General features: G+C 38.2%; 1 protein-coding gene across 7 annotated transcripts in view; it reads right to left on the bottom strand.

The window, feature by feature from the left end:
• The window catches only part of LOC101102230 (platelet glycoprotein 4-like), a 75,317-nt gene that overhangs the window by 36,183 nt on the left and 24,563 nt on the right, over positions 1-14,571 (bottom strand). For all 7 annotated transcript variants that reach the window (XR_006059620.2, XM_042248474.2, XM_012176569.5 and 4 more), the window contains one exon: positions 4,191-4,351. Coding sequence is in view for 6 of the 7 variants with exons in the window: in XM_042248474.2 (XP_042104408.1) it covers positions 4,191-4,351 (161 nt within the window). In the remaining variant the exon portion in view is untranslated. The remainder of the gene's footprint in view (positions 1-4,190; positions 4,352-14,571) is intronic.

Genomic DNA, 14,571 nt, shown 5'->3' on the forward strand with positions numbered 1-14,571 from the left:
AATATTGTTCAGTTCAGTTGCTCAGTGGTGTCCAATTCTTTGCGACCCCATGAATTGCAAAAGGCCAGGCCTCCCTGTCCATCACCAACTCCCGGAGTTCACTCAGACTCATGTCCATTGAGTCGGTGATGCCATCCAGCCATCTTATCCTCTGTCGTCCCCTTTTCCTCCTGCAATCCCTCCCAGCATCAGAGTCTTTTCCAATGAGTCAACTCTTCACATGACGTGGCCAAAGTACTGGAGTTTCAGCTTTAGCATCATTCCTTCCAAAGGAATTCTTTCCAAAGGAACACCGAGGACCGATCTCCTTTAGAATGGACTGGTTGGATCTCCTTGCAGCCCAAGGGACTCTCAAGAGTCTTCTCCAACACCACAGTTCAAAAGCATCAGTTCTTCAGTGCTCAGCTTTCTTCACAGTCCAACTCTCACATCTGTACATGACCACTGGAAGAACCATAGCCTTGACTAGATGGACCTTTGTTGGCAAAGTAATGTCTCTGCTTTTGAATATGCTATCTAGGTTGGTCATAACTTTCCTTCTAAGGAGTAAGCGTCTTTTAATTTCATGGCTGCAGTCACCATCTGCAGTGATTTTGGAGCCCCAAAAAAATGAAGTCTGACACTGTTTCCCCATCTATTTCCCATGAAATGATGGGACCAGATGCCATGATCTTCATTTTCTGAATGTTGAACTTAAAGCCAACATTTTCACTCTCCTCTTTCACTTTCATCAAGAGGCCTTTTAGTTCCTCTTCACTTTCTGCCATAAGGGTGCTGTCATCTGCATATCTGAGGTGATTGATATTTCTCCCGGCAATCTTGATCCCAGCTTGTGCTTCTTACAGTCCAGCATTTCTCATGACGTAGTCTGCATATAAGTTAAATAAGCAGGGTGACAATATACAGCCTTGACGAGTTCCTTGTCCTATTTGGAACCGGTCTGTTGTTCCATGTCTAGTTTTAACTGTTGCTTCCTGACCTGCATACAGGTTTCTCAGGAGGCAGGTCAGGTGGTCTGGTATTCCCATCTCTTTCAGAATTTTCCATAGTTCATTGTGATCCACACAGTCAAAGGCTTTGGCATAGGCAATAAAGCAGAAATAGATGTTTTTCTGGAACTCTCTTGTTTTTCCATGATCCAGCGATGTTGGCAATTTGATCTCTGGTTCCTCTGCCTTTTCTAAAACCAGCCTGAACATCAGGGAGTTCACGGTTCACATATTGCTGAAGACTGGCTTGGAGAATTTTGAGCATTACTTTACTAGCGTGTGAGATGAGTGCAATTGTGCGGTAGTTTGAGCATTCTTTGGCATTGCCTTTCTTTGGGATTCGAATGAAAACTGACCTTTTCCAGTCCTGTGGCCACTGCTGAGTTTTCCAAACTTGCTGGCATACTGAGTGCAGCACTTTCACAGCATCATCTTTCAGGATTTGAAATAGCTCAACTGGAATTCCATCACCTCCACTAGCTTTGTTCGTAGTGATGCTTGCTAAGGCCCACTTGACTTTACATTCCAGGATGTCTGGCTCTAGGTGAGTGATCACACCATCGTGATTATCTTGGTCATAAAGGTCTTTTTTGTACAGTTCTTCTGTGTATTCTTGCCACCTCTTCTTAATATCTTCTGCTTCTGTTAGGTCCATACCATTTCTGTCCTTTATCGAGCCCATCTTTGCATGAAATGCTCTCTTGGTATCTCTAATTTTCTTGAAGAGATCTCTATCTTTCCCATTCTGTTTTCCTCTATTTCTTTGCATTGATTGCTGAGGAAGGCTTTCTTATCTCTTTGCTGTTCTTTGGAACTCTGCATTCAGATGCTTGTATCTTTCCTTTTCTCCTTTGCTTTTCACTTCTCTTCGTTTCACAGCTATTTGTAAGGCCTCCCCAGACAGCCATTTTGCTTTTTTGCGTTTCTTTTCCCTGTTATATATATACAAATTTATTGTTTGTGTACTTTAGTTGCAAACTAACTTCTCTTTCCAACCCTCACCTCTTTGCTCCTCCAAGTAAATCAATTACATCTTACTCATTTCACTTTTATCCCTTAGAGAGAGAGGTCCGCTCCTTTAAAAATAAAATATATATTAACTGCCACCTATCAGAGCAGGACTAGGAGAGGAGTCAGTATTGTGTTTTTCTATACCACAATTAGTATCCTTAAAAGTCAAAACATAACCTCTCAAAACAAACAAAAAATTAAACAAAAATTGTGGTAAGTTGTCAAATTCTAACAACTATTCTTTCTTACATGCCATCAGTTCACTGAGTTCTGATTTTTAAAATTATGCTTAGATTCTTATTAGGTCATATGTGAATTCTAGATTTTAAAATGCACAAATCATAGCTACATCATTTTTTTTGAAACCAGATATTCACATAGGCTTTTGATAATGACATAAGAACTGTAAGACTCTGAAAAAGATAAAATTTTATTTGAAGGTAAGATTTTTTTTCTGTAACAATGAAAACCAGGTAATCTCTGAGAGAGTTGTGAATAGTCATAGGCATATGCCTGGAGCTAGGACACATGGGGATAATTGCTAGGACAGAGTAACACCACGGCACTCCACAGCTTACATTACGTGCTGTAGCAGCAGGCATCCCCTCCCAACTACTCTACTTCATTATATTTGAGTGTGAGTTGTTGATATAGAAATATATTAATGCACGGAAAGGAAAGAAATTATGTAATTACAGACTGTCTAAAACAAGTAAGTAAAACTATGAATTGATGAAACTATTGAAAATGTGATATTTTGTAGTTGACCATGGCATATAACTAGTTGAAATTATTCTTGAGGAACAATAAAAATTTTTGTAACAAATGATACAGCAGGACTTAACTCTGTTCCCATGTGGGCACCATAAGTATATTCCTAATATTACAATAAAGTTAGTGTTTTTGGCACCTCTGCCCCTCCTTTTCTTACTTTGATAGTTAGAAAAAACAGTCTATAATTTAGATAGGAGAAATTTACTCAACAGTGTAAGAGTTACTAATTCTCAAGTTTGTATAAATCACAGCATATCCCCTGGTTTCAGTTTATTTAATTTAAAATTGAAATGTCCTGGCTAATTATTTTCCCCTAGTTCTAATAGTCTAATGTTTGGTTCAGAAGTATGTTGAATTATTAAGGCATATAAGATATTTAGTCTCAATAGTGGGTAAATTATATGAATGAAACTATTGAATAAGTAAAAGCACCCTTAAGAGCTGGAAAATAGTTTGAATAGAAATCCTTAGCAGGTTTTGTGGTTATGTAAAAACTGTGGTATTGGAGAAGACTCTTGAGAGTCCCTTGGACTGCAAGGAGATCCAACCAGTCCATCCTAAAGGAAATCAGTCCTGGGTGTTCATTGGAAGGACTGATGCTAAAGCTGAAACTCCAATTTAGGCCACCTCATGCAAAGAGTCAACTCATTGGAAAAGACCCTGATGCTGAGAGGGATTGGGGGCAGGAGGAGAAGGGGACGGCAGAGGATGAGATGGCTGGATGGCATTACCAACTCTATGGACATGAGTTTGAATGAACTCCGGAAGTTGGTGATGGACAGGGAGGCCTGGCATGCTGTGATTTACAGGGTCACAAAAAGTTGGACACGATAGGGTGACTGAACTAAACTGAAAATCAGTTTAATGTTGAGGTTCTCAAAATTGAGTATGTGTTGAAATCCTCCAGGGTATTTGTTGAATTCATTACTTTGGCCAAAACTCAGAGTATCCGATATGTTTGGTAAGGTGGGACCTGAGAATTAGCGTTTCTTCCTAGTTCCCAGGAGATGCTGATGTTACTGGTCCAGCAGTCACACTTTGAGAACACTATTATAACCCACACTTTCAATTTTAGGATTTAAAAATACTCTGGTTTTACATTTTTTAGATAGATTTTTTTCCTATTTGCCATGCAGATTTTAGAGTTCTTTAGAATATATGTTATAAGTAAAACTCCTATAGCTTCTTAAATGTATGGCAGTTAATTGATGCTGGTAAACTCATAACAAAATATGTATTTCTTATCATCATTACATCTTTAGGGTTTTAAATAGGCAGAAACAAATATTTCAACGTGTATTAATGGCAAGAAAATAACGAGTATGTTTCAATAAAACAACAGTTGTCAAGTGAAAGCATTTTCAGAAATACATATGCTCAAGGGAAGAGTGCCACTTATTGTGGGGACTCACTCACCTGTATGTGTAAGGACCCCTTTGCTTGACTTTAATTTTGCTGCTGTGAACTTCCACTTCCTCTGGATTCTGTACATCGAATATCCAAAACTGTCTATAAACATCTGTGTCTATTTTAACCCAATTTTTAAAAGCAGTTGTACCTTCTTCAAGGACAGCTTCCTGTGAAACAGAAAACAGCTTTGGGTTATTTCTTTGTGGTCAGTATGGGCATTTGTGGGAGCTGCAAACCTTTAATTATCCAGTGAAAGGACTAATCTCAAGTATCTTGTGCATGAGAACCTTGGCAACCTGCCGCATGTTTGCAACAGAAATGTTTTCAGCACTTGAGACAGCAGTCTCTCTTAGTCAACATTTTACAAAGAGAATTGTGTGATATTGTAGACATGTCTGGTGATTGTAAGGCCAGCCACTGGCAAGCTTTAAAGTGACCTTATGACAGTATTGTGAAAGCTTAAAATACAGTTATTAAGAAAATTTTATCAAAATTTTTCCAAAAAGTTCTTAGCAGCTCAAACATTAACTTCTCTTTTGCCCTCTGAGTTGCACTGAGGAAGGAAAGGATAAAAATCTAATGGTATTGAAGCTTTTTCACTTTTCTTCAGAAGCTGGATACTTGAGAAGGAAATCATTAACATTTGTTAAATTAAGTAAAACACAAATCTGACTTCTCCCTTCAAAATCCTGCTCAGTGTGGCTTCCCTAATTCTCAGTATGTTTATAGCAATATGTTAGTACATATTTCCAGAAATTTCAACAGTCTAATTCATTACATTTCAGTTCAGTCGCTCAGTCGTGTCTGACTCTTTGCGACCCCATGAATCGCAGAAGTGAGTCCTAGAGAAACAGATGTCTTCTTCAATATTGTATGACAATTTAGTGGTGGATAATGGAATCAGGTATTTTAGTCCAGTCTTAAGTAATTTCTAAACCACCACAGTCTGTTCAGAGAGCAAGAGAAAAAATTTTGAAGCAGTCAGAATAGGAATGCCTTCTGATCCTAACACTACGGTATGTACTAGAAAATTGTATTGGCTTACTTGAATACTAAGACTTATTTTATCATCAGTTCCTTTAATTTTAAAGTAGCAAAAGTTTGTACATCCTTTGTGAATTTAAGAGGTTGTGTTTTTATTTTATTTTTAAAATTGTTAATTGGAGAGTAATTGCTAGACCTGGATTATCTGGTCTATTTTGCGAATGTTTCATTAACTTTAAAGTACAAAGGTGGTAATTATGTGAACAGCAAAAGTAATATAAGATCCTCTCCCTTGCCCAATACGTACATCAGTATCTTTCCCTTTAAGTATTGAGACTATCCCAGCCTAGTAAGGAGATCAAACCTTTCAGTCCTTAAGAAAATCAATCCTGAATATTCACTGGAAGGACTGATGCTGAAGCTGAAGCTCCAGTACTTTGGCCAACTTGATTTGAAAAGCCGACTCATTGGCAAAGACCCTGATACTGGAAGATTGAACACAGAAGGAGAAGGGGACAACAGAGGATAAAATGGTTGGGTGGTATCACCGACTCAATAGACATGCGTTTGATCAAACTCCAGGAGCTAGTGAAGGACAAGGAAGCCTGGTGTGCTGCAGTCCATGGTGTTTCAAAGAGTCGGACATGACTGAGCCACTGAACAACACCAACAAGACCCTAGTAATGAGTAGATTCCAACCAGAAGGCTCTTACATGGCATGGTCTCCAGGTGAGCTGAAAGCCATTTACCTTGAAACTTCTTTTTGCTCCATTATATTGAAAGTTGATTTTTGAGAGAATAGTATCTTCTATCTAGTCACATGGTCCCTTGATTATTGCTTTTATGGGAAAATGGTACTCATCGACATGATAGGCAACTTTAGTGTAACTGTTAAAATATCTTTGATATCCTCCTATGCGTGAAGTATTCAGAATACATATGTAAAATATGTATAGTCCCATTTTTCAAAGATATTACACAGTAATGAGGGATAGAATCATATATAGCGGATTTTAATCCATGAGTAGATATCCTTAGCCTACTCCCAGCCTGACCAATTACATTGGCTTTATTACTCAAAGCCTTGATTAAAGTGGTTAATAAAGAAATAGATGCTATGAGTTTGATCCCTGATTTGGTCACATTCTAAGCATTTAACTTAGGCAGGTACTTATTTGTACCTCAGTTTCCTTATCTGTAAAATGGCTGTAATAATATTAATATTAGGTTGAACTAATACAACTAGCATTTTTGAAAGTCAAAATCAGTGAATATGGTGAAATTAAATGTTTATCCTCATATGTTGTTATAAGAATTAATAAATGTTAGCACTTAGTATAGTCTTAGCATATAGCAAGCATTCAGTAAACATTGGCTGCTATTATTATAGAAATCCTATCCACCCTTTAGAGGGAGCACTCTTATCTCATTTACTTCCCAGATTGTTCTAACTACTTTGTTCTTAGCATTACTGTATAAACCACTCATGTGGCAATAACTCATATAAAATCCTATGACATTTCTTTCTTTTCTAAGCTAAGCTAAGCTAAGCCACTTCAGTCGTGTCCGACTCTGTGCGACCCCATATATGGCAGCCCACCAGGCTCCCCCGTCCCTGGGATTCTCCAGGCAAGAACACTGGAGTGGGTTGCCATTTCCTTCTCCATGAAAATATTCCATAAATGAATTTCAATAACTCTTAAACATTCCACAACATTTCCTAAGAACCTGTGAGAGTATAATACCTGGCAATCCTCTCTAAAACAGAAATTCACCTATCTGCTACATTACTGCTGATGATCTGAAATGTACATGACCTCTAAAAAATAACAGTACTGAATAAAACTGAAAGGATCATCCAAGTTCCTACATAATACCAAAGTATTTATCCAGGATTACTGAATAAATCATAGCAATTTGGTATCCTTTTCAGAAAAAAAAATCTCAGAACTTACAAGCATGTGGCATTTCACACTGTACCAACTGAGTAGCAGTAAATGAAAGTATAACCACTACAACTTCACCAACTTTGTGTCCTGAAATATGATGTCTGCCCCTGGCAGTTGGCTGCACTGAGTCTGTTGCTGCCTGTGGGCTTTCTCTAGTTGCAGTGTATGGGCTACTCATTGTGGTGGCTTTTCTTGTTGCAGAGGGCTCAAGGGCTCTCAGGTTTAGTCGTGGCTCATGGATTAAGTTGCCCCAGGGCATGTAGGTCTTTCCAGACAAGGCACTGAAACCCCTGTCCTCTGCATTGGCAGGTAGATTCTTAACTCCTGGGCCATCAGGAAAGCCCCTGTGAAACTTCTTTTTCTGCTATTTAATCTGCTTTTTTTTTCTGCTATCATTTTAATATTGACTTGCCATCCAGTGAAATCAAAACTTCCTTGAAAAGTAGAATCACACAGAAAACGATTTTCATTATCTCTGCTCACGACTAAAATTTGTTTTGTTAGGACCAGTTGCAAGCAGTTTTTACATGTTCAGAAATGTTTTCATATGTGTGGGCATTATGTACATGTGTGACTGTGCATGCTGAAAGAGAGAAGTATTTCATTCCCTTCTTGGTGTTCAACAGTATCAAATTTATTTTAAATTGCCTATTTTATACAGTATTCATTAAATATTAACCAAGTGGTATTAACAACATCAAAGTGATGAATTATTGTTTGAAAATATTGGTAAAACTTTTTCCTCTTCTGGTCTTTAGGTGGTTTATACTTTCCACACTCATGGCAGCTCATATCCTTGACTTCATCTAGCAAAATTGCATAAACCTGCTAGACCTACACAATAGGAAACATAATAGGAAACATAGTCTAAAATACTGGTAAATAAATTTTCAGATACAATGGATAAAAAACATGAAGTCCCTAAAATTTTACATTGGAAATAAAGAGTAAATAAATACATATATATGAAATAAAATGTATTGATTATTCTAGGCTATTTCAAATGTTCATGTCAGGGTGATAGCTTTATGGTGAATAATGTTGGATTTGTGATTTCTGAAGAAGATTTAGCTTAGGAACCAGGGACCAGGCTTCAGGCACTCAGAATTTTGTGTGGCAGAAGTTTATTACAATGAAAAAGGACAGAGGAAGCTTCTGACATAGACATCAGAAGAAGGCCAGAGACTGACCCCCTTGCTAGTCTTGTCAAGGCCTTATATACTTTTTCAGTTGGTTACTAACAATAGAATGATCTTACCAGACCCACTGCCACCATATCCATCTTAAGATAATAGGATTAACAGTAGTACTGGAGTGGGGTGCCATTGCCTTCTCCAAGAAAGGTCTTACCAGACCCCAAAGAAGATGTCCTTTTCATCGTAACGGACTGGAATGCAAAAGTAGGAAGTCAAGAGATAACTGGACTAACAGGCAAGTTTGGCCTTGGGATGCAGAACGAAGCAGGGCAAAGGCTAATAGTGTTTTCCCAAAAGAACTCACTGGTCATTGCAAACACCCTCATGCAACAACACAAGAGAAGACTACACATGGACATCACCAGATGGTCAATACCAAAATCAGATTGATTATATTCTTTGCAACTGGAGATGGAGAAGCTCTATACAATCAGCAGAAACAAGACTGGGAGCTGACTGTGGCTCAGATCATGAACTCCTTATTGCCAAATTCAGACTTAAATTGAAGAAAGTAGCGAAACCACTAGACCATTCACGAATGACCCAAATCAAATCCATTACGATTATACAGTGGAAGCAACAAATAGATTCAAGGGATAAGATCTAATAGAGTACCTGAAGAACTGTGGACAGAGGTTCACTACATTGTACAGGAGGCAGTGATCAAGACCATCTCCAAGAAAAAGAAATGCAAAAAAAGCAAAATGGTTGTCAGAGAAGGCCTTACAGATAGCTGAGAAAAGAGAAGCTAAAGGCAAAGGTGAAAAGACATACCCATTTAAATGCAGAGTTCCAAATAATAGCAAGGAGAGATAAGAAACTTTTCCTCATTGATCAATGCAAAGAAATAGAGGAAAACAATAGAATGGGAAAGACTAGAGATCTTTTCAAGAAAATTAGAGATACCAAGGGAACATTTCATGCAAAGATGGGCACAATAAAGGACAGAAAAGTACGAACCTAACAGAAGCAGAAGATATTCAGAAGAGGTGGCAAGGGTATGTAGACGAACTATACAAAAAATATTTTCATGACCCAGATAACCATGATGGTGTGATCATTCACCTATAGCCAGACATCCTGGAATGCAAAGTCAAGTGGGCCTTAGGAAGCATTACTATGAACAAAGGTATTGGAGGTGATGGAATTCAGTTGAACTGTTTCAAAGCATAAAAGATGATGCTGTTAAAGGACTGCATTCAGTATGCCAGCAAATTTGAAAAACTCAACAGTGGCCACAGCACTGGACAAGATCAGTTTTCTTTCCAGTCCCAAAGAAAGGTTAATGCCAAAGAATGTTCAAATTATCACGTAATTGCAGTCATCTCACATGGTAGCAAAGTAATGCTCAAAATTCTCCAAGCCAGGCTTCAACAGTAGGTGAACTGTGAGTTTCCAGATGTTCAAGCTGGATTTAGAAAAGGCAGAGGAACCAGAGATCAAATTGCCAACATCCGCTGGATCATTGAAAAAGCAAGGGTTCCAGAAAAACTTCTGCTTTATTGACTACACCAAAGCCTTTGACTGTGTGGATCACATCAATGTGGAAAATTCTTCAAGGGATCAGAATACCAGACCACCTTACCTGCCTCCTGAGAAATCTGTATGCAGGTCAAGAAGCAACAGAACTGGTCATGGAACAACAGACTGGTTACAAATTAAGAAAGGAGTATGTCAAGGCTGTATATTGACACCGTGCTTGTTTAACTTGTATACAGAGTACATTATGAGAAATGCTGAGCTGGATGAAGCACAAGCTAGAATCAAGATTGCCAAGAGAAATATCAATAATCTCAGATATGCAGATGATACCACCTTTATGGCAGAAAGTGAGGAGGAACTAAAGAGCCTCTTGATTAAAGTGAAAGAGGAGAGAAAAAATGCTGGCTTAAAACTAAAACCAATACAATATTGTAAAGTTAAAAAAAAAAAAAAGACTTTGAACTTTAAAAAAAAAAAAAAAACCTCAACACCCAAAAAACAACGATCATGGCATCTGGTCCCATCACTTTATGGTAAATAGATGGGGAAACAATGGAAACAGTGACAGACTTTATTTATTTGGACTCCAAAATCACTGCAGATGGTGACTGCAGCCATGAAATTAAAAGATGCTTGTTCCTTGGAAGAAAAGCATGATCAACCTAGATAGCATATTAAAAAGCAGAGACATTACTTTGTTGAGAAAAGTCCATATAATCAAAGCTATGATTTTTCCAGTAATCAATATGGATGTGAGAGTTGGACTGTAAAGAAAGCTGAGCACAAAAGAATTGATGGTTTTGAACTGTGGTGTTGGAGAAGACTGTTGAGAGTCCCTTGGAGAGCAAGATCAAAGCAGTCAGTCCTGAAGGAAATCTGTCCTGTATATTCATTGGAAGTACTAATGCTGAAGGTGAAGCTCCAGTACTTTGGCCACCTGATGCAAAGAACTGACTCATTGGAAAAGATCCTAATGGGAAAGATTAAAGGCAGGAGGAGAAGGGGAAGACACAGGATGAGATGGTTGGATGGCATCATCAACTTGATGGACATGAGCTTGAGCAAGCTCCAAGAGTGGACAGGGAAGGTACAGGGAAGCCTGGCTTGCTGCAGTCCATAAGTTGCAAAGAGTCAACAGGACTGAGCTCCTGAACTGAAGTGAACCAGACCCATTCCTACATAACAGGATTAGTCAGAAGGTTCTTGTTAAGAAGGAGAAACACATCCTTGAGCAAGATACATTGTTGTTATGTAATCATTTGTACAGAGCTTAAGGAAAAATATACCCTGAGCAAGATGAGTTGTTTTGTTATATAATCATTAGCTCTGGGCTTAAAGAAAAGTTTCATGTGACTAAGACAAAGAAATATAGAAAAAAGTCGGTCTTTTTCTCCTCCTTGAGAGCCCTGGATCCCTTTCTCCTCCTTGAGGGCCCCAGACTCATTATCCACCTATGTAAGAATTAACTCAAGGGTACCATCCTTTAGAATCAGAAGATAACATATAGTTTCAACTCTGTACTTTAAAAATTAGATAACAACATGAGATTATTTTCTGATCTTTTATAATTAAGCACTTTAATTATTTTTTCAAAATGGCTATTGTATATAGGTAATAACTTTTCAATTTGGTATTTATTAAATGAAGCAAGTAATCTGCAGTGGCTTCAATAGTAAATAAAAGTTGACAAGTTCTAAACTGTATGTATTTTTAAAATAACGGAATTAATCTAACTGCTCCTAAGGCAGAGGTAAGACACTTTGTGCTCTGGGATTATACAGAATTCACAGGTGTAACACCTACTGTTGACCAATTTGCCTGTTCTTTTGTCTCTGCATTCAGATTCCCTATAAAGCAAATTACTGTTTAGTTTTATCTGTAATCTCTATTGTAAAGATTAAATCTCTCTGAGCTCTGACCTTTGGAAGTATTTGTCCTGTGCTTGTCACTCAGTTGTATCTGACTCTTTGCGACCCCATGGACTGTAGTCCGCCAGACTCCTTTGTCCATGGGATGGATTCTCCAGGCAAGAATACTGGAGTGCCTAATTCAGATCGCTTATAAAACCTTGGAACTTTTTTCTCCTAAGGTATACATTTCTATCAGTAACACCATTGGCCATCTTGCAGTCTGCTATTTTTACTCTTCTCTCTCTCTCCCCTTTTAGCCCCTTTATCCTATTGCATCTCATCACCCATTAGTTCTAAAATATCCACCACTCTAGATAGAGTGCATTGTTATGTGCATACTGTGCAAAGATCTTTCTAAAAGGGAATCTTAAATTCTCCTTGAACGTGGTCATGTCCTGGCTAACTTTTGTTGGTTTTCTTGTTTTTAGTCTCGTCAATTTCCAACACTTTGTATTTCAGAATTATACTGTTCAAGACTATGTAAAATATCTAGTCTCTTCCAGATTGCCTATGTTTGGAAATTGGCTCATCCTCTTTCTGGCTAGGTGAGAGTGCAAGTCAGTTTAAGCGCTTGTGACTGTAAAGTGGGAAAAATAATATGTTCTGATAGGTATTTGTGAAGACTAGATGAATATTTATATATATTGCTTGCTTGCTAAATCGCTTCAGTCATGTCTGACTCTTTGTGACCCCATGGCCAGTAGCCCACCAGTCTCTGCTGTCAATGGAATTCTCCAGGCAAGAATACTGGAGTGAGTAACCATTCTGTTCTCTGGATGAAGCTGTTAGTAGTAGAAATACCATGTCTGTGAGGGCCGTGGCATGCTGCAGTCCATGAAGTCACAAAGAGTTGGACATGACTTAGCAACTGAAAAACAAAATATACTAAATGCAAATTAACTTAGTGTTATTTAATGAAGCTCTTTTGTTGTTGTTCAACTCTTTGCTACCCCATGAACTGCAGCATGCCAGGCTTCCCTATCCTTCAAGGTCTCCCAGAGTTTTCTTAAACTCATGTCCATTGAGTTTGTTAATGTTATCAAACCATCTCATCCTGTGTCATTCCCTTCTCCTTCTGCCTTTCTGCCATTAGTTTCTCTTTGCTTTCTGCCGTTAGAGTGGTATCATCTGCTTATCTCAGGTTGTTATTTCTCCCGGCAATCTTGATTCCAGCTTGTGATTCATCCAGCCTAGCATTTTGCATGACGTACACTGCATAGAAGTTAAATAAGCAGGGTGATGATATACAGCCTTGTCGTACTCCTTTCCCAATTTTGAACCAGTCAATTGTTTCATGTCCTGTTCTAACTATTGCTTTTTGTCCTGTGTATGAGTTTCTCAGGAGGAAGGTAAGGTGGTCTGGTATTTCCATCTCTTGAAAAATTTTCCAGTTTGTTGTGAACCACAGTCAAAAGGTTTAGCGTAGTCAGAGAAGGCAGAGGTAGAAGGTTTGTTTTTTTTTTTTTGGAATTCTCTCGCTTTTTCTGTGATTCAATGGATGCTGGCAATTTGATCTCTGGTTCTTCTGCCTTTTGTACATTAGGAAGTTCTTGGTTCTATCTTGCTAGCATGTGAAATGAGCACAATTGTATGGTAGTTTGAAGATTTTTTTGGCATTGCCCTTCTTTGGGATTAGAATGAAAACTGACCTTTCCCAATCCTGTGGCCACTGTTGAGTTTTCCAAATTTGCTGGCATATTAAGTGCAGCACATTAACAGCACCATCTTTTAGGATTTGAAATAGCTTAGCTAGAATTCTATCACCTCCATTAGTTTTGTTTGTAGTAATAGTTCCTAAGGTCCACTTGACTTCATACTCTAAGATGTCTGGTTTTAGATGAGTGATCACACTTCTATGGTTATCTGGGTCGTTAAGGTATTTTTTGTATAGTTCTGTGTATTCTTGCCACCTGTTCTTAATCTCTTCTACTTCTGTTGAGTCCTAGCCATTTCTGTCCTTTATTGTACCCATCTTTGCATGAAATGTTCCCTTGGTATCTCTGTTTTTGTTGAAGAAGTCTCTAGTCTTTCCAGTTCTATTGTTTTCCTCTATTTCTTTGCATTGTTCACTTTAGGATGGCTTTCCTATTCTCCTTTCTGTTCTCTGGAGCTCTGCATTCAGATGGGTATATCTTTCTCTTTCCCCTTTGCCTTTCACTTCTCTTCTTTTCTCAGCTATTTTAAGGCTTCCTCTTGCAATCATTTGCCTTGTTACATTTCTTTTTCTTGGGGATGGTTTTGGTAATCACCTTCAGTACAATGTTGTGAGCCTCCATCCGTAGTTCCTCAGACACTCTTGTCTACCAAATCTAATCCCTTGAATCTGTTTGTCACACTCCACTGTGTAATCATAAGGCATGTGATTTAGGTCGTACATGAATGGCCTAGTGGTTTTCCCTACTTTCTCCCATTTAAGCCTGAATTTTGCAATAAGGAGCTAATTATCTGAGCCATAGTCAGATCCAGGTCTTGTTTTGGCTGACTACATAGAGCTTCTCTCTTTTTGGCTGCAAAGAATATAATCGTTCTAATTTTGGTATTGACCATTTTGAGATGTCCATGTGTAGTGTCATCTCTTGTATTGTTGGTAAAGGGTGTTTGCTATGACCAGTGTGTTCTCTCAAGGCAACTATACCTAGTATATAATATAGTATATTTGATATCAATCTCTAAATGCAGATTTTTTATATCCAATATCTAATGGAAAATAAACACCAACTACTGTTGTCTGTCCCATCATTAATTAAATATCCTGATATTCAGTTCAGTTCAGTCACTCAGTCATGTCCAACTTTTTGCAAACCCATGGACTGCAGCACGCCAGGCTTCCCTGTCTATCACCAACTCCCGGAGCCTACCTATACTT

Source organism: Ovis aries, chromosome 4 (genome assembly GCF_016772045.2).
Source record: "Ovis aries strain OAR_USU_Benz2616 breed Rambouillet chromosome 4, ARS-UI_Ramb_v3.0, whole genome shotgun sequence".
NCBI classification, from domain to species: domain Eukaryota; kingdom Metazoa; phylum Chordata; class Mammalia; order Artiodactyla; family Bovidae; genus Ovis; species Ovis aries.